This window comes from Dryobates pubescens, chromosome 28 (assembly GCF_014839835.1).
Source record: "Dryobates pubescens isolate bDryPub1 chromosome 28, bDryPub1.pri, whole genome shotgun sequence".
NCBI lineage: Eukaryota > Metazoa > Chordata > Aves > Piciformes > Picidae > Dryobates > Dryobates pubescens.
The window spans coordinates 7,624,396-7,649,174 of record NC_071639.1 but is presented as its reverse complement, the minus strand read 5'-3'; the positions used below and the strand labels follow the sequence as shown (position 1 = coordinate 7,649,174).

The 24,779-nt window shown below is 42.7% G+C and overlaps 1 protein-coding gene across 1 annotated transcript in view; it reads left to right on the top strand.

The window, feature by feature from the left end:
* The window catches only part of SLC35F1 (solute carrier family 35 member F1), a 217,616-nt gene that overhangs the window by 123,558 nt on the left and 69,279 nt on the right, over positions 1-24,779 (top strand). The window contains exon 2 of the mRNA XM_054174074.1: positions 3,526-3,701. Within this exon, the coding sequence (XP_054030049.1) occupies positions 3,526-3,701 (176 nt within the window). The remainder of the gene's footprint in view (positions 1-3,525; positions 3,702-24,779) is intronic.

Sequence of the window (24,779 nt, the reverse complement as noted above, 5' to 3'; positions counted from 1 at the left end):
TAATTAAATAATGCCAAATGTGTGCATAAAAAATCGGAGACGAGCAGTACGTATTCAGCATCACTTATGCAGGCAGGGTGTTGGAAGCCAGTGGCACTGACAGTACTGCTTGCACTGATCTTCAGCAAAGGACTTTCCAGCATTTTATGCATTCTGTTATTTTCTGAAAGAAAATGGTTGCTTAAAGGTTATTTCAAGCTTCAGAGATTATACTCTGATCCACGTTCAACCTTTATCTATGGACTTGGAGCTGTTCAGATTAATGGTCTTGATTCCTACCCGTGTCTGTTCTTAATGATCTATTTATTGCCCTTGCTCTTCATTGAGGACTTCATTAATACAATAGTGGACATATTTTTTGTAATTGACAGGAGACATAGAAAACTGTTCTAAGTTATGTCTTAGGAGGAAGGCTATAAAATCTGAATGGCCTTGAATTGCCTTTTTGTCTGTGTGTTTATGAGAGGTAAAATATGATCTGAAATATAGAAGCTGAGGACAGGCTACATATGTGTGTGTGTGTGTGTGTATCTATCCAGATATAAATAAAAGGTTGTAAACTTGAATTCTCTAGGAAAATTGCCACTTGTAGTTGTGATTGAATGATTTGCCACAGAATCAGCTATGGAAAAAAAGATGCCTGCTTTTATAAATTGGAAAATGGCAATGACAGAATCCAAATGGGCTTCAGAGAGGGGAATGGAATGGAATGGAATGGAATAGAATAAGCCAGGTTGGAAAAGACCTTTGTGATCATCGAGTCCAACCTATCATCCAACACCATTTAATCAACTAAGCCATGGCACCAAGCACCCCATCCAGTCTCTTCCTAAACACCTCCAGTGATGGTGACTCCACCACCTCCCTGGGCAGCACGTTCCAATGGCCAATCACTCTTTCTATGAAGAACTTCTTCCTAACATCCAACCTAAGCCTATACTTACCATATACAACCTTGAAAAACTGTCTTGTGGGTTTTGTTTCTTGTTGGTTGGATTTTTAATACAGAGGTCAGTAATGCCTGGTTAGACCTGGTGACACACCTGAATATAGGGAGATGAGATAAAAAATTATGCCCTTCATAAGAACTTCTCAAACTTCCCAGCAGTCTGAAAAAAATATATTGATTATTGATGTCTAACAGCTAGCTGCCATATGGAACAAAGAGTATATTATTAGGAGAATCCTTTCTTGTGTCAAGATATATTTAGCTTTCTCTAAACCTAAGGTACAGAGATACAGAGAAGAGTAATAACCACCTGCATCCCATGTAAACCAGGCCTTTAGAGATACAGATTTGCAAACATTTCATTTACCAATGAAATAAAAACTGCAGTAGGCAAGAGGACAACTCTTCATGAAACTTCATTGCAGGAGAAGTCTGTCGAAATGGTCTGCTCAGGGCAGTGGTGAAGTCACCTTACCTGGAGGTGTTTAAGTGTGGACCAGGTGCTTTGGGACATGGTTTAGTGTTGACCCTTTGGTGCTGGGTCAAGAGTTAGACTGGATGATCTTTGGGGCCTTTGTGTGTGTGAAACACTACCCAACTAAATGAAGAACTATAAACAAGTTTACAAGATCAGTATGTGGATTTAAGTTGCATTCACTGCTCAACAGCAGAGCAGGTAAAGGCAGGAACTGAGGATCCATACTTCTGGCAGCATTCACATTGTAGTTTTAGATGTTGTCTCTGTGGAGTCTGTTTGTTTCCCATGGTTATGTTTCACTGTAGAGTGAATAATGTGAAAGTGGAGGCAGCAGATGTGGAATCTTGCTTACTACTTATCCAGCAGTCTCCCATCAAAACAGAGGGTTTAGCACAATAAAGTTGTGTCTCTTACTCTCTGTGTCAGGCTGTTTGTCAGTGAGGTATGTTATCTGAATGCAGCTACCCAGCCTCCTGTGCTTTCCTGTGTCTGGTTGAATCATGCCATGACTGACACTGAGACACCTTAGTAGGAGGATTGTTTATGAGAAACAGGGAAACAAATTTGACACTCAAGTTTACCAGGGAAGTTGTTGCAGGAGCACAGATGCTCATCACTACCAAATATACACAGCTGAGGTCAGGGAAATCTGTCAAGGAAAGCAAAGCAGCCTTGAAGAAATTTTTTTTTTAACCATCTAGCTGAGAACACCACACAGGAAATATTTTTGCAGCTGAGCAGAGTGCTGCCCTCCTTCCTCTATTCCCATAGGATTGCCTAATCTCCTTTCCTCCTGCCAGCCCATACAGAAACATTGCAGAGCGTGCTTCTCTCTCACCTTCCCTTCTCCTTTGTGGGTTCCCCCAGGGACCTACAGCCTCTGTGTTTGGGAGGCTGGTGACAGAAATAGCATGAGCCAGCAGAGCATGGAGTGTATGTCCCCTTTGCACGTCTTTTCTCCTCCCTTGCAGTCGTTGTGCTTGCTCTTCTTCCAGGCCAACACTTCTGTGTTTCATACATCTGCATGGTAAAGTGTAGCTATGGAGCAGGCCTGGCCAGCATGGAAGCACTGATGCATGGAGAACCTAGGAGATTTCCTAAGGGATCTCCTATGCTGTGAGGACAGGAGATCCTGTGACAAAAACTGGAAAAGGAGGATTTTTTTGGGCTGAATTGAGTTATGTAGTTAGATAATAAATTCTGCAGGAGGAGTAAAAGTTTTAAAGATAGTTGGAAGGGAAAAAAGGGCTTTCAGATAGAGCAGTTTCTTGACTCAAGAGGAGAAAACTGTTGGAAGACAGAGAACATGCACAAAAAGGGGAACTATCAGAGACCCGTGGGCAGAGAGAATGAGGAACGTTGTGCAGTGGAATGCAGAGGAAACTAGAGAACAAAGTGAAGAAAATAGATTAAAGCAAGAAGACAAAATACATTTTTATGAACCACAAGGAGACACGAAGGGGAAAAGTGGAACCACCTCTGCTCCTGTCAACCAGAAGAGGAAGTAAGTGGTGGCAAAGATGAAAGCAGAGATACCTGTATTTGCACAGTAGATGGAAATAATAGCTTATATAATGAAATGGAAATGAAATGAGGTGAAGGAATTTATGCACTGCTTTCATGGTGATAGTGAAACAAGATAAATTCTTTGCTCTTTTTTTCCCCCCTCTGTGGCTACTAAGTCCTAGAAGAGCTGTGGTTCCTGCTCTGAGTGATACTCCTGGGGCTTCTGTGGGGGAGGATGCTCAAAGGAAGCAGCGCTGTGTTTTGGTTCATTCTAAACTATCATTTGTCTTTGTGAAGTGTGAAATGAGAAATTAAGTGGTAGAGATGTGCCATCTGCTGTTGTTTAATCTGTGAATAAAAGGTAGTGTGTTTGGGCAATGTTTAAGCCTGTGGTAAGAACAGAAATAATGGAAACTTTGTCAGCTACAGCCAGCAGATCCCTTGCTGACTGAAGCATTGCATTTCTTGCTATGTCTCAGCATTGTTGAGCATGATTCCTGGAGGAGGATGTGCATTTCCTCTTTGGTGAAGAGGCTGAGTGTTTTATGTCTGTTTTTTTGTTTTGTTTTGTTTTGTTTTTCATGTCTTTCAGGGATCTCTTGCTGTCCGTGGCACTTGGCCAGGTACTCTCCCTCCTTATCTGTGGCATTGGTCTCACAAGCAAGTATTTGTCGGAAGATTTCCATGCCAACACACCTGTTTTTCAGAGCTTCCTCAATTATATCCTTCTATTCTTGGTCTACACAACAACACTAGCTGTCAGACAAGGTAAGTGCCTTGCTGAAACCGTGTTCTAGAAAGCAGCAAGGATAAAGGCTTTTGCAGAACAGCAAGAAGCAGTGTCATTTAGTCACGCCCCATTAACATCCCTTACATATTTACATTACCTAATAACACATACTGGATGAACTGGGGGAAAAAAAAGTGAACAAGAAACCATCAAATCTTCATTAGCAAAGAATGAATCAGTGGATGCTGAGAATGGCAGTGCTACCTAAGAGCAAAAAGACTTATCAGTGCTTTTGGCTTCCTAATTGTCTTTGTAGGAATGCTCCCCTTACACCTGTCTTTCTAGCACCACATCCATGCAGTTAGGGTTCATTCTGGACTTGACTGCATGCATTGCTGGGAAATTGTGGTATACTTTATGTCTTATGTAGGCTAAGGAGAGCTCAGATGCAAGCAAAGAGCTTGTGAGTTCCAGTTGCTAATCATGGCGATTCAATAGTTCACCTACTGTTAGAGAAAAACTGCAGCCAATTCATTGCTATTGGGAAGCAGGAGATGAAGGGAAGGCATTTGGGATGCTGTGTGTGCAGAGCAGCTCTGTGACCCTGCCACAGCTTTGCAACAGAGCCTGTGTAACCAACCTGACCTCCAAAGTGAGCAAAGTGTTAGAGTACACCTTGGGTACTGTGCATCAAATGAGCATCTTTTTGACAGCCTGTATAAAATACAGGGTGGGTTGTACCTTTCCTGCCCATCCCTCCTTTCTTTGAGATGTCATGTCTAGGCAAAGTGTGGGAGGTGAATGTGTTTTAAGTACATTCCCCACCCACTCTTTTTTTTTGTTGTTGTAATTGTTTTATTTATTCACTTTCACAGAACATGTGGATTTAGCAAAATAAGAGAGCAAAATTATCATGTGCTTTCCTGACTCTCTCCTGGCATAAGGAGAGAAGGATTCTGTGGAGGAAAAGAACTACACAATGCATGTATCAGGCTGTGGGGGTTTTATCAGCATAGTAGAGGTTCACATTTTCTTACAGGAACAAATATTTTTCACTTGTTCTTTGATGGGGCATCTTTTAATGATTTGGGAACAACCCAGGAGCTTAAGTTCTTCACTCATAGTATGGTCCTGTTGTACAATACTGTGAAGTGTTCCTACCCAGCTAAAAGTAAACAGAATTACAGAATCACACAGAATCACCAAGGTTGGAAGAGACCTCAAAGATCATCAAGTCCAACCTGTCACCACAGACCCCATGACTAAACCATGGCACCAAGTGCCACGTCCAGTCCCCTCTTGAACACCTCCAGAGATGGTGACTCCACCACCTCCCCGGGCAGCACATTCCAATGGCTAACAATTCTCTCAGTGAAGAACTTTCAGAGAGAGAAATTGCCCATTGGAATGTGCTGCCCGGGGAGGTGGTGGAGTCACCATCCCTGGAGGTGTTTAGAAGGAGACTTGATAGGGTGCTTGGTTGCATGGTTTAGTTGATTAGGTGGTGTTGGATGATAGGTTGGACATGATGATCTCGAAGGTCTCTTCCATCCTGGTCTATTCTATTTTATTCTATTCTATTCTACTCTAAACTTCCCCTGGCACAGCTTGAGACTGTGTCCTCCTGTTCTGGTGCTGGTTGCCTGGGAGAAGAGAACATCAAAACTATGCCACTGTGCTCCAGCAAAAAGCACTTAAAAGTGTCAGAACTGAAGTTTTATAAACTGTGGCCTCCACTGGCATTTTTCAGCAGCAATGAAGGCTGAGCTGTGCAGGAAATACCAGCTCTTATATAAGGAGAGATTGCTCAGGCAGTGCTTCTCTATCTTGGTATCTGAGTTTGTGTAGGAGGAAACACCACCACCACATGCTTTGCTCTGAAAAAGCTTTAAACCATGTATTATAAGCATCTTTGTGGAGAACTATGTTTAAAAATAATTCTTCTGAGTGTAGGATTGCCTAGATGTTCACAAATTCCGTCCTAGAAATGTCCTTTTCCAGGCCTGATTTAGGTACTGTGGACGCCAAGTCCTTATGACTTTTAAATCTATTTTGCCTTTTCTTTTTTTTTTTTTGGATGATCCTGACTTGTGAAAGGATATATGAGCCAAGACACTGCTGGGCATCACAGGGGTTTATTTAGAACAAAGTTTGACACCTGGTGTACATTGACATTTCAAAAATGCTATCAGGCACATATAATAAGAGGTATTGACACTGTACTTTCTTTGTGGACATATATATACATGTGTATATATATATGTGTGTGTATATATGTGTGTGTATATGGATCTAAAAATATCTGACTCTGTTTAAAAATACAGTGGTGGAGTAAAGAGAGTTTGTCAAAGCTATCTGTTAGAATAGAATGAATCAGGTTGGAAAAGACCTTTGAGATCATCGAGTCCAACCTGTCACCCAACACCACCTAATCAACTAAACCATGGCACCAAGTGCCTCATCCAGCCTCCTCTGAAACACCTCCAGCAACAGTGACTCCACCACCACTGTTAGAGTAGAATAGAATAGAATAGAATAGAATAGACCAGGTTGGAAGAGACCTTCAAGATCATTGTGTCCAACCCATCATCCACCACCACCTAATCAACTAAACCATGCAACCAAGCACCCCATCCAGTCTCCTCCTAAACACCTCCAGTGATGGCAACTCCACCACCTCCCTGGGCAGCAGATCCCAATGGGCAATTTCTCTCTCTATGAACAATTTCTTCCTAACATCCAGTCTGAACTTCCCCGGCACAACAAGAGCACTGTGTCCTCTTGTTCTAGTGCTGGTTGCCTGGGAGAAGAGAGCAGCCCCCACCTGGCTACAACCACCCTTCAGGTAGTTGTAGAGAGCAATGAGGTCTCCCCTGAGCCTCCTCTTCTCCAGGCTAAGCAACCCTAGCTCCCTCAGCCTCTCTTCATAGGGCTTGTGTTCCAAACACTTCAACAACTTTGTTGCCCTTCTCTGGACACCTTCCAGCAAGCAATATCTTTCCTAATCTGAGGGGCCCAGAACTGGACACAGGACTCAAGGTGTGGCCTAACCAGTGCTGAGTACAGGGGGAGAATGACCTTCCTGCTCCTGCTGGCCACACTGTTCCTGATGCAAGCCAGGATGCCATTGGCCCTCTTGGCCACCTGGGCATACTGCAGGCTCATGTTCAGCTTACCATCAACCAGTACCCCCAGGGTCCCTCTCTGCCTGGCCACTCTCCAGCCACTCAGAACCCAGCCTGTAGCACTGCCTGGGGTTGCTGTGGCCAATGTGCAGAGCCTGGCACTTGGATGTGTTCAATCTCACACCATTTTTTGGGAAGCTCTTGAGAAAGTGTTAGGGATGTGGGCAAAATATTTCCTGGAGCAGTGAGGAGTTCTGGGCTTGAATACAGACCATACCAACAACCAGAGCATAATGCAGAGGGGAAAAAATTGGAATAGTTAGGGAAAGGAGCTGTCAAAGAAAAAAAAAGGAAGAAAAAAAAGGACAAGATTGGTTAGAGAAGCAATGAAATGAACAATCCAGGAACTCAGCATAACATTGCTGCTGGATGGTATAGCTCTAAGTGGCCAACTCATTTACTTGGCATTTAATATTGCCAAGCGATTGAGCTTGACATTGTCTTTTTGCTTGTGTATTTATTCACGTTCATTATCTGTGTTTGTTCCACTAAGAGAGTTTTTCTAGCTGCTCTAATCATTTGGCTTCATTAACAGATGGAAATCACAAAAATAATGCTATTAATTTTATATGGAACGGTTCTGCTCTGAGCGCTGGGAACATCAAAAGGCTTCTTTTTGTGGTTGTTTTGTTTTCTTCACCTGCAGTTCTACTCTCTGTGTGCAAGATTTAAGATTCTTTAACTGAGCCTCTTTCTTCTTCAGAAATCAAACCATGAGAAGCTGGCTGGTAGTCAAAAATAATTGTGTCCCTTTGTCTTTTCCTTCGGTTGCTTTGTCCGTCAGTGGGATGTTTGCAGAAAGGGACTGGCTTAGAAGATGTCACCTGAGGTGGCAAATGCACCCTTCATTTGCTGTAGGACTGAAAGCTGTACTTTTCTGAGACAGAAGGATTTCTTTCTTTAGAGGCTTCTTCCCAGTTTTTATTTGCTGTGGAGCCCCTTTGACTTAGCCTTCCCTAGCTGTTCCTCTTCTCGCTCCATGCAAATTCCCTGACAGATACTGAAAAGGTAGAATTTGCACTGCTCTTTGAAAATCATCATTAGCAGGTGATTAAAGCTCCTAATTTCTGAGCTCTTTTAACTTCTGCATTTGATGCCCAGCTTCCAGCAGCTAGGGTTAGTCCATGGGCACCAACAGCTTCCACTATATTTTTATATTGTGGATCAAGATGTTTTTTTTTTCCAATATAATTTTATCACACCCTTTTAGTGGCTGCAAAAAGTTAGGACTAGGAGCTTACAGTTATTTCACATGGTCCAGTTCTGGGCTCCTCAGTTTAGGAAAGATGTTGAATTGCTGGAGTGTGTCCAGAGGAGGGCAACAAAGCTGGGGAGGGGTTTGGAGCACAGCCTTGTGAGGAGAGGCTGAGAGAGCTGGGGTGGCTTAGCCTGGAGAAGAGGCTCAGGGGAGACCTTATTGCTCTCTACAACTACCTGAAGGGAGGTTGTAGCCAGGCAGGGGTTGGTCTCTTCTCTCAGGCAACCAGCACCAGAACAAGAGGACACAGTCTCAAACTGCACTAGGGGAGGTTTAGGCTGGAGGTTAGGAAGAAGTTCTCCATAGAAAGAGAGATTGGCCATTGGAATGTGCTGCCCAGGGAGGTGGTGGAGTTGCCATCACTGGAGGTGTTTAGAAAGAGACTCGATGGGGTGCTTGGTGCCATGGTTTAGTTGATTAGATAGTGTTGGATGATGGGTTGGACACGATGATCTCGAAGGTCTCTTCCAACCTGGTCTGGTCTATTCCATTCCATTCCATTCCATTCCATTCCATTCCATTCCATTCCATTCCATTCCATTCCATTCCATTCCATTCCATTCCATTCCATTCCATTCCATTCCATTCCATTCCATTCCACAGTGCAGGAGATGTAAAAGTTGGAACTAGATGGTCCTTGAGTTCCCTTCCAACCCTAACAATTCTGTAATTGTAAGTGCTGCAGGTGCTGGAATCTCTGAGTATTTTTAAGCTTTATTCCCTTGTGAAAACAAAAAGAACAAACACAATGAGGAAACCCAACCCAACCAAAAAAAATCCCACCACAAAACCCAAACCAGTTTGAAGGCAGTAAAAGTGTGCTCGACACTTTCAAGCAGTGGCATCTGTGTGAGCAAAGCTTTTTGTCATTATTTTTCTCAAGACCAGAAATGAAGAGTGTCAGAAGTGAGGTTTTCATATAAGCCTTAAAACATGGCTATTGCTCAGGTAGTGGTCATGAAAAAGGAAAGGATTTGGCCAAACTGGGATCTAGGAAGTTTCTGTGACATGATTAATCTGCCCTCTAGAAAATTTTGGGCTTTATTCTGAATATTGAAAACCTATTTTATTTTTTATATGTATGCTATATATAAAGTTATATACAACAAAAAAACCCAACCAGGCATACATCTAAGCTGGATGTATTATTTCCCCAATGAGGTTGAGTGCAGAGGCTCCCCACAGTTAGGAATGCAGATGCTCAGGCACACAGAGATGTCAGTAGGCACTTAACCCTCCACAGCTTCCAGTCCAGTGCCCATTAATGCATCACTACTAAGGTCTGAATGTAAGTCTCCAGGAGTTTTCTTTGTGTGGGAACAGTGCTATGGAATTGTCACTACTGTAGCATTATAAGGCAGTGAATGTCACATTTTATCTGGCTGATATGCCAAAGATTTAATAGGTAATAAGCACCTCCTCAGTTCTTTGTCATGAGGTAACTTCCTCTCATGCCCATTGTTTTCACAGCCAACCCCCCTATTTGTCCTCTGAGTTGAGAAGAAGGTTTTAGCACACATTATCTCAGCTCAACCCCCTCATCAGCAGAGGATTCTGCTTGCCAAACTCTTGCTAGGACACTCCTTTGGGTGGTGTGTTGTTATTAACTGAGGAGAAGAAAAGCCTTGGCTATTGGGAAGTAGTGCCTCCTATCAGTGAAATGGAGCTATGGGACATGGAGCTGGTGGAGATTACTTTTAACACCTTAAAAAGCAGTAAGTGGGAAATTGTGGGCCAGAAGGTGTTAATTACTAGCAGTCAACATGGGTGCAAGCATCAGCAGCTTGCCACCAAAAATAAATTGCTTCTAAAAGCCACCTCACATATGCTTCAAATGAAAACAACACATCTACTAGACATCATTAAAAGAAGGAAAAAAACCCAAACAACAAAACCCATGAAACTGCTATTTTGTTGTTATTCTGGAAAGCAAGAAATGAGGGAGCAGGAGAGATGCCTTTGGAACAGAAGGGACCCATAAAGCCTTAAGGGCCAGATTCTGTGAGCTGGGCTTCTCATTGCAAGCTGCTCCTTTAATTTTAGTGCAACAAGTGAGAGAGTATTTTCATGCCACCCTTAGTGAGGTCTGGCAGTAATTTGCCAGTTCAGAAGAGGTTTTATGAATCTGTGTATGTCTGCTTGAATTCTGCTTCCAGGCCAAGTGATAAGGTTATAGCATATGTCAATGGCAATATGATTTTCCCTAGAGTAACTGTACCGTCTTAGATTTGACATATAATCAGATGTGATCTGTGCCCTTCAGTCAGCTAGAGCCCTGTGAGACTATCAAGGACTGCAGTCCTGTCACTGGAATATCATTTTTCATGCATTTTCTATCTGGCATTGATTTATGACATTAGCATCTCAGTCATAGGGAAATTCTTGATTTATCTGCTATTCGAATGTATATCTCCATTTAGATATATGAATCTCCCCCACCACAACATCCTTCCTACTTCCTCCAAACTGACTGAACCAGGCTGCTTTAAAGAAAATAGAGCACTCTATGTGAGTTGCTTGGTTTTACTGCAGTGCTTGTCAGTTATTTATCAAATGATAAAAAGGATCTCTCTCTGGTTTTTTTTTCCCTTCTCAGTTTCATTCCACTGTCAATGTTATGTGTTCCAGTGGTGAGACACTGGGACAGATTGCCCGGGGAGGTGGTAGAAGCCTCATCCCTGGAGGTTTTGAAGGCCAGGCTCTGAGCAACCTGATCTTGTGTCAGGAGTCCCTACCCATAGCAGGGGGGTTGGAACTGGATCATAGAATCATAGAATCAATAGGGTTGGAAAGGACCTCAGAGATCATCAAGCCCAACCTGTCACCCAACACCTCATGACTACTAAACCGTGGCACCAAGTGCCACATCCAATCCCCTCTTGAACATCTCCAGGGATGGTGACTCCACCACCTCCCTGGGCAGCACATTCCAATGACTAACAACTCTCTCTGTGAAGAACTTTCTCCTCACCTCCAGCCTAAACTTCCCCTGGCACAGCTTGAGACTGTGTGCTCTTGTTCTGGTGCTGGTTGCCTGGGAGAAGACACCAACCCCCTCCTAGCTACAACCTCCCTTCAGGTAGTTGCAGAAAACAAGAAGGTCTCCCCTGAGCCTCCTCTTCTCCAGGCTAAACAACCCCAGCTCACTCAGCCTCTCCTCATAGGGCTTGTGCTCGAGGCCTCTCACCAGCATCCCTTCCAACCCTAACAATTCTATGATACTAACACAAAGCTAGAGTTGTACCCTTAGCTGAGGTAGATATGCCAGGATTTCTTTCATATGAACAGCTTTTTTTAAGATGTTTTTAAATGGTGGGGGTTTTTTTGTCTGCCCATAAGACCATGCCTGGGAAACCAGGAGAGGACATGATTTAAGCTGTTCAAACTGTACTAGACATAATATACTTCAGGCAATATGCCTTGTGCCATTGAGATGAAATGTCTTCTGGAAAGGCATCGATCCCATCAGCATTTTCAAGTGAGAAACCTTCAGAAATATGAGACTGCCTGTTCAGGGGGGATGGCAGGGAGTGATTTTGATTAGAAGAGATGTTTCATCATTGTTTGGTTTCTGAAGCATGCTCATGCCTCTGCTGTAGAACAAAGAGCTCGGTTAACCCTCCGCTGTCAAACAAAACCTGCGCAAGCTGCAGCCAAGCAGCTTTATGGTCCTCTCTGCCTGTGGCAAAAGTGGTCCTCAGTCCCTCAAGGCAGTGCCCCAACTCACATACTGGCCTGCAAACCCATGGCAGACGTCACAAAGAGCTGTGATGGTCCCCTTGAGGCACGGTTGAAAGGCACATCAAGCTGGCCCAGCTCCTCCTGGCCCTCCCACCGCACTGGACCAGGCTAACCTTGGGTTGTAAGAATGAAACATGGCAGTGAGCATGGCTTGGGAGCAGTGAAAAATAATGGGCTTTGGGTCTTTGGTATTCTCATAGCAGCGCTGCAGAGTCTCCCTGCTGTGCTGCGCTTTGCAGTCTGCAGTGCACTTTCTCCTAATTACACTGGGCTTCTAATTAGGGATGCCAAACTGTGTGGGATATGTTTATTATGAAAATGGTCAGCCAAACAAGCCTTTTGTCTGGGCTTTGAAGAGCCCTTTTCATATTCAAAGGGAATTCTGTACTTTTGGAGAAATGAAGCTAGAATGCTGGCTATTTGCAGGCACTTCAAATGGCAGGGAGCTTTTCTAACATGCCATTTGCTGTTTTGGAGAGCCTGCTCACAGGAGCAAGAATTACAACGTGCTACATGCTCGGGGTTTGTCTATGAAATCATGGGCACCACAGCAAGCCAGTTAAAGGACTAGTAGGGCTAGAGCCAGCTTGCTGTTCGGTTCCATTTACATACTCATTGTGTTTGAATTTCCCCTCTACTTTCCACTGAGATTTAAAAATGTCCTGCTGCAAAATGCTGAATGCTTTTCCCCTCTCTGCTGCATGAACCTTTATTATTTTACTCCATAGATGGTTACAGTACAGTGAGGTGTTAAACTTTTCCTCTGTGTGTAAGTTTCTGTACAGGACCCTTGGCATTCTATTCTTTCTGGTAGTTTCCCCAAACCCAAAGAATTTAGCTTCTCAGTCTAATGAAGTCTCTTTGCATTCTTAGCCACAATACAGAAATAAATGCAGTTCCAACAGAGGATGATTTATTCCACAGAGCAGGTAGAAAGACAGGGTGAAAAGTGAGAGACCACCTTGGTGATGCAAAGTCAGGGTCAAAGCCAATGCTCCCGACTTCTCTGTCCTTTGCTTTGTTTTGTGTTGCTGCTCCTAGTAGAGAGGTTGGGTGGTTTTTTTTTTGCAGTCCCCAGGATTTTTCATTGTCAGCTAGCCTTCTTACACTAGCCAGCAGACAGATGCTTTCTGCTTTGGCCCTGCTGCTCCTGTCCACACACACAAGGGACCGAGCATCTCAAGGCTTAGGCAGTTCTCATTCTCGTTTTCATCAGGCGCATTTTGCTTTGCCAGCTCTTTGGCAAGGTTCAGAGGCACACTTCAAGAGAGGAATCCTGGCTCCAAACATAGTGAAAATGTGTTGGCAGGTAAAGGCACAAAAGAAACCTCAGCCCTTTCTTTGCAGTGTTTTTACTTCTCAGTTCTGTGCTCCTGGTTGTTAGGTTAGGCACCTGCAGTCTGAACTCAGAGCACATAGCCTGTTACAATATATGTGCCCTTCTGTTAATCCTGGCCAAAGCAGCAGAGTCTGTTCTTTTGCTCCATATCATTGCAGTAAATCATGTGCATCCCACAGCACATGCAGACTGAAAATTGGAAAGCACTGCTCCTTTAGGGTGCAGGTGGCAGCAGTTAAGCATGAACATTGTGTGTCATGGTTTAATGATGCAAACACTAATACACTCATGATGACCCCAGAGCAACAAAGGCCAGGCCTAATCAAGCATCCATACTCTAGCATTCTTTGTAGTAGTATCTCATGATTCCTCATGCTGCTCTTTCTGTTCAGAGATGCCTTTGGTTTTACTAGGTTGCTTTCAAAATAGCTTTGCTGCTCAAAGCAGTGTCCTTTGTGCCATCAAAGACAAAAGAAGCTGCCAGAGGGCATTGAGTGAAAGGACAGGAACAGCTCATGTTTCCTGTGCCTGATGGTGCAGACAAGAGGGCAAAAACAACAATTAAAAAAGAGGGAGATCTCTTACCATCCTCTTGACCTAAATGAGGAAATGAGGCTGAGGCTGCCTGGGGATGTGGTGGAGTCACCGTCCCTGGAGGTGTTCAAGAGGAGATTGGACGTGGCAGTTGGTGCCATGGTCTAGTCATGAGGTCTGTGGAGACAGGTTGGACTTGATGATCCTCGAGGTCTCTTCCAACCTTAGTTATACTGTGATTCTTCTCTTTACAGAGAAGTGAATGTTGTACTAAGGTTGCCTGTAAACTAGGGGTAATGCTGCTTTCAATGAAGTCCCTGAAGAGTTCAAACAGGACAGCTTAAGGCACACATGCTCAGGTCGCTCTCAGTTCAGGAAGTTCAGATCCAGTCCAGTTTCTGGCTGCTAGGTTTATGCCCTCAACCAATTTCTTCTAGAAACAACATTCAGATTTGCACCATGGTTCAAAGACTGGTGCATATTTTATGAGAGCAAACCTTACAGGCACTAAGTGCAGTGAGCATAAAAGGGCTGCCAAGCTTTAGGCTGGCTGAAGTCCTGGGTGATAGGACATGTTTGCATCAAGACACTGCATCACTGGGGTGAGGCAATGTCTATACTGAATATTCTACTTGAGAATAAGACAGTTTTACCCTGAAGGTAAATGTACATAGAGTTTAGGAACATTTAGCCAGATGTGGCCATTCCATGCCAGGCAGTCCATAAATAGAAAGCAGGGAGGCAATAAAGGGGGAGGCGAAGCAGTCCTTCAGCTGACAGCTGCAGCATCGCAGGTAGCGAGTTGGAATTTAGCAAAACCAAAACCAACCCAAGATCCCAGTGTGGTATTTTATAGTGGGATGCTTTTCTTAGCGATGCCAACACCTAAATCTGAGACTCAGGGTAAATTTGCGTTTCTGTGTGGATCAGGATTTCGATGTTGTTGCTGAAGCTCCCTCCTTGCACATATTTCCAGGAACCATGCCAGCCTTTCAAACAGTGCGAGTCTGAACACAACTCTCTGAGTACCTGTTTGAGAAGATAAACCTCATCACGAGAAGGATGAGTGGGCAGGCTCAAGGAAGCTCTGAGGAAGTGCAGTTGGAACACTCAGGCACCGTGCTGCTTGATTTGCATCCCCATCTCTGCAGCTGTGGTGACATGTATTTGCATTTGTACCACGGATTCAGAGAAGGGCACAAATGCTGGAGGTGAAAGAATCAAACCTTTTGAACGTGTGGAAAGCCAGGCATTGCATGGAAGAGTACTGGAGGTGCTCAGACACCATGGCAGTGAGCACAGACCAAGCTTTGAAATTTGGGTCAGAGTATCAGTGTTGCACAGGGTGTGAGTGTGGTTCTCAGTAATTTTATTTGAGGGTAAAGCAGCTCTCTATCTAGCTCTGATTGCCTTACAGTATGTCAAATAATAAGTTGTCTCTTAAGGGTGTGAGCTGAATCACAAGCAGCTGATTTTCTGTAGAATTAAGGAATAGCTCTGCTTTGTGCTGGTAGTATGTGGGATCTGACCCTTCTTTGTACATAAACATCTCAAGGGCTGTTCACAAAATCAACCATCCCTTCCCACCACAATGAGGAAAGTGAATGGCTCTGATAAAATAGAGTACCCTTGATCCTACAGCTGTAAGCAGAATGCAAAGGTTGTCTCTGCCACTTCATGCAGTATCAGTATTTGCCTGTGATTTATTGAATATTTAAACATCCACCAATCCAGGCAGCTAGGGCAGGGGAGCAGGATCCACATTCACCACACGTAGCTCCAGCGTTCATCCGGGAGATTTGAAATGTGGTTACAAGATGATAACTGTGTTGCCTGGAGGAGATAAGTCTCACTCTGCCAGAATGGTGCTTTGTATGTAATTAGTGTAAAAATGCAGAGGAAGAGAGTTTATCCTTGCGATTGTCTTCCTCATTAAAAAAGAATCATAATGAAGGAACAAAGCGGTCCCTGCAGTGAATGGGATTGCCTTCCTAAGTCTTCATCAAATCAAAGACTCAGCAGCAGCCCATTTTGCACAGCCCAATTGTAAACTGTACACAAGGCTTGCAGCAGAGCCCCTATGAAGCTCACATCCTTTCTGAAGGTTGGGAAGTGCAGTGTGTTTCTCCTCCATGGGAAATGGCTCACCTCTCCATTTTCTTTTCCCGATTTCTTCAGCTTCTGTTAACAGATGGTACTGGTTTCAGCTGGGATAGAGTTAATTCTTTTTTCATCCAATCAAAGACTCAGCAGCAGTCCCTTTTGCAGAGCCCAGTTGTAAACTGTACACAAGACTTGCAGCAGAGCCCCTATGAAGCTCACACCCTTTCTGAAGTTTTGGAAGAGCTCCTCCATGGGAAACAGCTCACCTCTCCATTTTCTGTTCCTGATTTCTTCAGCTTCTGTTAACAGATGGTACTGGTTTCAGCTGGGATAGAGTTAATTTTTTTCCTAGTAGCCAGTACTGTGCTGTGTTTTGGATTTCATTTGAGAATAATGTTGATAATGCTCTGATGTTTTAGTTGTTGCTAAGTAACGTTTATCCTAAGTCAAGGACTTTGCAGCACCCCATCCTCTGCCAGCAAGCAGGTGCACTGGAAGCTGGGAGGAAGCATGGCCAGGACAGGTGACCTGAACTAGCCAAAGGGATATTCCACAGCATAGCATGCCATGTTCAGTATATAACCTAGGGGGAATTGGCTAGGACGAGCAGATCGCTGCTCAGGAACTGGCTGGGCACCAGTCAGCAGGTGATGAGCAACTGTGTTGTGCATCACTTCTCTTTCTTGGGTTTTATTTCTCTCTCTCTTTGGTATCTTCCTTTTATTATTATGACTGTTGTTGTTATATGTCAATTATAAAACTGCTCTTATCTCATAAAGTTGACTTTTCTTATTTTTCTGATTCTCCTTCCCATCCCATTAGGGGTGGGGAGAAGTGAATGCGTGGCTATGCAGTGCTTAGTTCCTGGCTGGGGCTGCACCAAGACATTCAAGTAACTCAAAGCCACAACTACAAAACTTAATCTTAAGTAAATTGCCTTTCCTAAAATAAGACTATGGGACAACATGGGCCAAGGAAATAAAAAGTTGCACTAGTGAGAAAAATCTCTATTTTCAACTTACTCTTCTGGCTTCCACTTAATACCAAGCCACAGCACAAGGAGTAATTTTCACTTCCTTCATCTCCATTATTACCAGGGTAATCCATATAATTACTCCTAAATCTATGGGAGAAAAAAAAAATACATCCAACAAATATCCTGTAAGTTTATCTTCCATTTTGTAAACATCTTTTTTTCTCCCCTTTATATTCATCTGAGCTGTTAGCCATTTTTATATGGTTACTTTGAACTCCTATTGCATTTCTGGATGATGGATAAGTTCAGCTTCATCTGGAAAACTGTTTACAGATTTAGAAGTTAGGATAGGATGGGATGGGATGGGATGGGATGGAATGGAATGGAATGGAATGGAATGGAATAGAATAGACCAGGTTGGAAAAGACCTGGTTAATATAAAAGCTACAGGTATGTGTATGCTCTCTTTTCTGCTCATAAGCTGCTGAGCACAGGTGGGAGCACCAAGTCACTTCTGGAAGATGCTCAGAATTCAGAGACTTGAGGACTCTCCTCTTGGCTTAGATCTCCCTTTGGCTGCAACTTTTGCATCCCAGAGGATGCTTTAGACCCAGGTCACTGCTGCATAGAGCTGCTTAGGGTCACTAGCGACCAACTCTGTTAGAACCTCTCCCTGCATATCTTTCCCGATTTAGCATTAAAGAGAAAGGGAAAAGGATGATATATGCTGTCTAGCAGACTCCTCCATCTATTGCACACATTTCCCTGATGGGAGGAGGAATCTTTGAGGGAAGGTGGGAGCTTTGCTGACAGAAGTAGTGAGTGCTCCCAATACTCAGGGGAGGAAGAGACCATATGCATGTCTCAAAGGAGCAGTTATCCTTTAGTTCTCAGTTATCTGACAGTGACAGTCAATTCAGAGGGCTATTTTTGTAACTGTTACAGAAATATATATAGTAAATGAGGAAAATTATGCATCTTAACCTCTTCTCAGTTAAATATTCATGGATTTTCTTCTGTGCAGCTACTAGAATATTTACACTATATCATTTGTCCATACTCTGCTTATCTGTCTGCAGTCTGATACTTGGTTTTATTTTGTTTAATTCTCTAGAAGGTTTTAATACCCCAGAGTAGAGGTGGACTGTCACTGCTGTAATAAAATGGGTCTACAGTGGTTTGCATCACTGATGATATGTGAAGGAGTTGCATGTTCATGACCACAAATTCCAATCTATGGCTTTTCACTGCTATTTGTAATCTTCTGCTTGAACATCTAATTTAGTGTCCCATTAAGATCTCAGCTGCTTGGTCTACAAGAGGAGCAACTAGCTAGTGCCCTTCCTTTCTGTGTTTGGGTATAAGAGATGTGGTTCAGTTTTAAAGGACCTGGAGTGGTTTGCCCTCATGGAGTGAATCCAAGAGTTTTCCCATGCACACAGATATAATTATATACATGCACACATCTCCAAAATCCCTAAGTATTATCAGTAGAATTTAATATTAGTCTCATTTTTTTTCATTGCTTCTCATCTCAAGGTCCCAGTGAACCTCAGGTATTCCTGAGCTAGGCTTCATGCTTACTTAGACAGAGGTAGGATAAGAGTAAGCCATGGTATAACCAGGAACATCTCTTATCCACTCATAAGTTTTACACCAGTTTACAAAGCTTTGATGCCATTAAAGGGACAGAAGCACAGACAGCTTCATATCAATAATTATTTCTTTGCTGATATACATATAAAGCATTGAAGTAGATGCTTGCAAGTGTGTGCACCTGAAAGGCCAAGTTAAACAGTCTAATAAGCATACGCCAACTAACTGGCTTATGGCCACGAGGATGATCAGAGGGCTGGAGCACTTCTCCTGTGAGGACAAACTGAAAGAGTTGGGCTGTTCAGTCTGGAGAAAAGAAGGCTCTGAGGTGACCTCATTGTGGCCTTCCAGTATCTGAAGGGGGCTACAAGAAGGCTGGGGAGGGACTTCTCAGGATATCAGGTAGTGATAGGACTAGGGGGAATGGAATGAAGCTGGAGGTGGGGAGATTCAGGCTGGACCCTAATGGCATCCTTCAAGTTCAAACTGGATGTTTCTTCCTAGTACAGGGGTGGCTTATTCCTAATTGGAAGCTGCTCAGTGCCAATTGTCAGGTTCTGTCAGCTTTCCTTCTTAGTTTTCACAAAAGTCTAAATCTTTTAAGTCTTCATTAATACATTTCATATTTTGTCATTAATGTGATGAAATGTCATCTCCTTATTTCTTAATATTATGAACAGTGGAATAAAAATGGAAATTCATTGCCAGCTCTCTGTCATATTCATTGCAGAGGCATTTTTTTCTCATGCATTTGATGAGGCTTGTGTTTATGTCTGTGATTTGCACTAATCCTGCATCGGTGAGGGGACAGTCTATCTTCTGTTAAGGAGATAGATTTCAGATAATACTGATAAATAATCTGCTTGAGTATGTTTCTTTTAAAAAAACATCTATCACAGTGTTAATATTTCCCACTGTTGCTTTTATTTTGTACTTCCTTGAGTTCTGTTTAATATGTTTTATGGATTTAATCTTCTGTGGTTTTGTGTTCTGAATAGTATTTCACGGACTTGACAGAATATTGATTATAGATTTCCTAGCACCAAAAAGGCAGCAGACCTCTGCAGGAAAATCTGAGTATTGAGAGAGAGATTATTGGTAGGTCTAAAAAGCTGTAGAATTAAGAAGCAGCAGGTTGATGAGATCAATAGCACTGATGTTTATCATTGCCTTTTGCAGTCTCACAGACGAAGATTTAGCTTATTAGTTTTGAACTGAGTAGTAGTAGAAGGCAAAAGTTAGATCTCTACTTAGGAGTTTTGAGGAAGTTACTGGCAGTGATTTTTCAATTGAAAAATCACATCTCATGTCAACAGTTTAGCTGCAAAGTAGCATTCAGGAATAAACCATTCCCTTTCAAAGAATTTAGTAAACTAATTTCTTCACTGCAAATATTTTTTATTGCCTATTAACATCACTGACTTTGAGTGGACCAGGCAAAAAGCAAAGTGCAGTGGAAAGGGATTTATTGTTTTAAGTTCAGAACATAAATACAATAAGAGCTTCATGTAGCCTTCTAAGCAAATCTGGAGATCACACACAAAGAAATCTGGGAAGGGCTTCCCTGGACAGACAGACCCAAACATGTAAATCAAGAAAACAAAGCTGTAATGAGCAGTGGGACCTGAGACCAAAACACTGATGTAGGCTTGCAGAAAGCTGAGTGAGTCAGCATGCCTGGAGATCAGCAGTTCTCATCCTCTGCTTAATTTGGAGAGCCTTGTGCTGCATCTGTGATCAGAGGAATTCCCTGCTGATTCCATGTTCCCCTGTCATACCAAAATTACTTCTGTATTGCTTGTCCCTGCTACCAGTGCCATCCAAAGCTTTGTTTCTCTTCTCATCTCTGATGCTCTGGTTCCCTCTTTCACTGAGTCCTTTCCATAGTGTCAGGCTCCACTCCCTGCTTCTCTGCCTTATCCTATGAGCATTTTTGTAATTCATTCCAAATAATTGCTTATAGATGGAAAATGCTTCCCAGCTGATCACATCTTTGAAGCTATTCTCAAATTGTGCATTTGATTCCAAGCCAGTCATCAGCTTCTTTTCCACCTACTCGACGTTAACATGTCAGGAATATGGTTTCATATGGGTGCAACTTGTTTACTGTTTTTAGGAGGAGAAATGAAGTGAACATCAGAGCAGCAATAGCAAGTTATACAAGGCACACTGTTATCAGAAGAAATGATATGATTAGGCCAAATACTGAGGTAATTTCTCAGGGCCTTTGTCTGAAGGAATCACAGTGTGTAGTTTAGAGCAAGAGAAAAATGAAAAGAATCTCCTTTACAGAGCAAGATTTCTTGCTCTCTGTTACAGAGCTGCATTTTCACTATCTCAGCAATGGATTACATCCATATGTAAAATATAGACAGAAGCTGAATGAAATTTCACAAGGATTTGATTTATGTTTGAGCTGTAATGAGAATTCTTCATATAGATGAGTTTTTGAGAAAACAGACTATTTTGGAGTCAGGCATTTTATTAACACAGAAGATTCTGATCAGCTTTTGAGATGTGTGCTCTGGTACCAGGCCACAATTTGCATCTCTATCTTCTTGAGTTCTTGTAAATATAAATAGGAAGGTGGAGGGATTTGGCGATGAAACATTTCATCAGCAATGAAATTGGTGCAGTTATTCTGAGCAGGGTAACCTTTTCATAGCTGCTGCCATGGAAATCAAACCACTGAAGTTGTGTTTGAAAGGTGTGCCCCTCGTGGTTTGAGTTCAGTCAAGCACAGTCATAGGAAATCTGCAGTTCCAATGCTGTAGAGCACAGGTTCCTGAAAAGCAGTAAATCACATCAAACACAAGCAGATTATCTCTCTGTCCATCTGTCCATTATTGTGGTAGCTGAGTGCCTTTAAAAGCTATTTTATTTTAGACCCCATATGCTCAAACATATTACACAACACATTTCAAGTGTCAGCATTCTATTTCTAGCTTTGATTCAGTGTGCAACGCTGAACAAGTTGTTTAAAGTATAATCTTCTCATTTGTCTGCTGTGGCCAGGAGAGAAAATCAGCAGAGGCAGTGAAGCAAACTGCCAAAGATTGTGCTTTGTACAGAATAGTGCTGCCAACATTTAGAGAGCACTTTTGTAATTTAAAGAGATTCATGTTAATATGTGTCTGGTTTGTTGTTTTCTTTTACTTTAAAGCCCACTTTTAGTTTTGCCAACCGAGAATAGATGCTCTGAGTTTTATAAGAAGTGTTTCTTACGTGGTTGGGGAGAAAAAAAGAAGTGTTCCAATGTGGAATTTCAAGCTCTTGTTATTTTTAATCTCAAGTTAGTATGTTCAGCATAATGTGATTCTCAAAGCTCTCAAATGTTGAATGAAACATCTCATTCAGTGATATTTTTGAATGTTTCTACCTGATCAATAGATTCAGAAGTTAGCTGCTTTTAAGGAGAGGCTGTACGTCTTCCTGTGCTTTTCTTGGCCAGAGCAAGAGAAAGTAGGCACAAACCAGAGAAAATATGATCATGAACAGTGCTGCTAGTATTATGCCCAGTGGATAGTGGTTTGCCCACTGATCCCAGCTTTTAAAAGTGTGACAAGCTGTCCAGCCTTCCCTGAGTGCAGAAGAGTCCTACCAAGCACACAGCCTCCTTACATACTGATATGGTGGCTGTCTGCTCTCTCCTGCTGGCATCAGGCATAGAATATGAATCATAGAATCAGTAAGATTGGAAGAGAGCTCAAAGATCAAGTCCAACCTGTAAAGAAGGAGGACAACATGCTATTTGCCACTTTTAGTGGTCAGCCTGCAAAACAAAACCCATAGGAACATATTGAAGTAATCATGTTTTCCTGCACGACTACTTTGCATCACCCAGCACTCCAGCTGGAATCTGCTATCAGAAGGCCTTACAGGTCCTGCAGCCTTAGTCTAGCACAGGGTAATGTGGATGCAGCTATGCACTGAACGACATGCATTTGCAATCCAATTTAAAAGATCCCTTTCAGTCTTCAGTGACCTGATGCCCCAGCAATGGCCCCAGTTGTTTGTTTCTAAAACGAGCTGCAGCGACTTTACCATCTCACCCTCCCACTCAGGAACAATATGTGGCAGTGTGTTCCTTCCAGTAACAGATGAATCTTGATTTCCTGGTTCTGGATGATCACCATCAATATTTTTCTGTCTGGCCTTGGCAGTCTGCCTTTTGTCTTCTGGCTCCAGTAAGTGAGCCGCCCCTCCTTCCCTGCTGTTCCCAGTCGCCTTGTTAAATCCATCACGTTAGAAAGCTCAGTTGTTGTGGTAACGTGGAAGAAAAGCCACCTTATCAAGAGGCACCCCTGTGTTCCCATTTTACACCCTCCACATGGTTCAAATGCCCCACTAGCACCTGTGGCTAGCATGTTGGGAGATTGTTTCCCCTACTGAATGAAAGAGCAACTATCCCTTTTCCACAGTTTTGTTTTGATGTGGAAAGTGGCAGAACAGTGTTGAACAAATTCAGATCCCTCTTTCTTACACCACATTTAAACTTGGAGGCTCACATCCATAATCTCAAGAATCTTGCTTTGCTAAAACCAAATAGCAGCATTCTGAGGCTTCTGATTTTTATCTATAATATGACCTAGAACCTGTGCAATATTCCACAAAGTAATATCATTAAGCTGCTGTGCATCCTGCCTAAATGGATCTTCTGCTGCCTCCAAGTCTAGATAACAGCAGGGTCATATCTCTTTATTAGCAAGAACAAATCCACAATGGAGGAGATTAGAGAGTTTTTAATTTCCCACTTAAATACCTCAGATTGTTCTTGATGTCTGACAAGGTTGGGTGCAGCTGAAAGAACACTGCTGGAATTTTAAATGTCTGTAGGAATGAGGAAAAACCCCAGAAACTTTTAGTCTGTTCCATCTTTAAAAAGAACCCAGAGTGAGAATGCTTTCCTGCTGTAGCTAAAGGATTAGACATGACTTAGGTTGGCCCTACGGCCAGGTGGGAACATTCCTTATACCCTGTTGTCTTCAGTCATTGTTTATGTATTAGAGTGAAAATAGAACACATGGAGTTGGGCTTTGTAATGCTTTCCTTTAGACAATGCCAGTGCCATGGCATGGTAGTAATAATACTGAAATTTATACCACCCATAAACCTTTTATAGCAATGTAATTAGATGGACTATTAATACTACCCAAGCTTAGCCTTCTTTTATTGCTGTAAGCACAGCTTGTAATCATGTAAATGTTAATAAGTAATAATGCTTATGGGCACTGTATAAACCCAAGCATTTTAGTCTCTCCAGTGAGTCTCTCTCTGTGAACAAAAGTAAGGGATCCTACAGCTTTCCTCTCCTGTTGGTAGTTAATTCCATGCTTTCCTTAGAGGGTTCCTTCATGGAAAACAAGGTCATAAAACTCCTGTTCTTCTCTCAACTTTTTCTCATTTAACTCTGCTAACTTCTGTGCTAATGCAGGTATAAATTAGGCAATAAATAGCATCAAAAAGAAGTGGATTCAAAGAGTTTGGGGACTGTTTCTGCAAATCAAAAGTATGCTACTGTGTGCTACGGTGTTATGGTGTTCTCCATAGGAGATTATTCAAATCAGATCCCTGTTGCCTTGTGTTCTATGCTGTTTTATAGAATTAATATTAGTCTATGATCAGGACAATATTTTGGGAATGAGAAGATGCAACTTGTCATTTATAGTATCTTAGTGAATAGAAAGGAGAACTATCTCACAGTTAAGGAAAGCACAGTCCACTTTGTAATGTGTTTCTTGGTTTCCTCTGTGGCCTGGGGAAAGGACTCTGGGTGTCTGTTCCCATTGTACATCACTCTACTTCTCTAGCATCCTGCCCAGCTGGCCTTCACTACTAGTTCATCAAGTAGTTCAGGTGCTGCTTCTGAACCTTTAGTACAAGTTAGCTGGTCCAACATCCATTCTGTTGTTTAACTCTGGTGAGAACATGGTGTTCACAAAGCCAGAGTGGGATATTTGACTGTAGTGGTAACAGCCAGCAGAAAATTCACAGTGCTAGTGAGCAGACATTTGAAAGGAGTGAAAGAAGCCAGGAGTGAACCACAAGCAAAATGGTCAATACTTGTTGTCCAAACAGAACAAAATTAAATGTAATTAGGCAGCCTGCAATGACTCTGTATCAGTCTTGGGCATTCTTCCCACATTAGTAATCTAAATACTTTAGGGAGGGAAGAGAAGTCACTACTGATTTGAAAGGAAATTGAAGGCATGATGTAAAGCAAAAAGTAAGAGACAGAAAATGAACCCTGCCTGTTACACCAGCCAGGACAGAACTCCACACTGCATTCCAGGCAATAGTGGCTGCCCCTGGGGAGCTGCCCCTCCCCAGGAAGGGCTGGAGAAAGGAGGATCCCCTGTTCCCAGAGAGCTGGCTGGTGGCTGC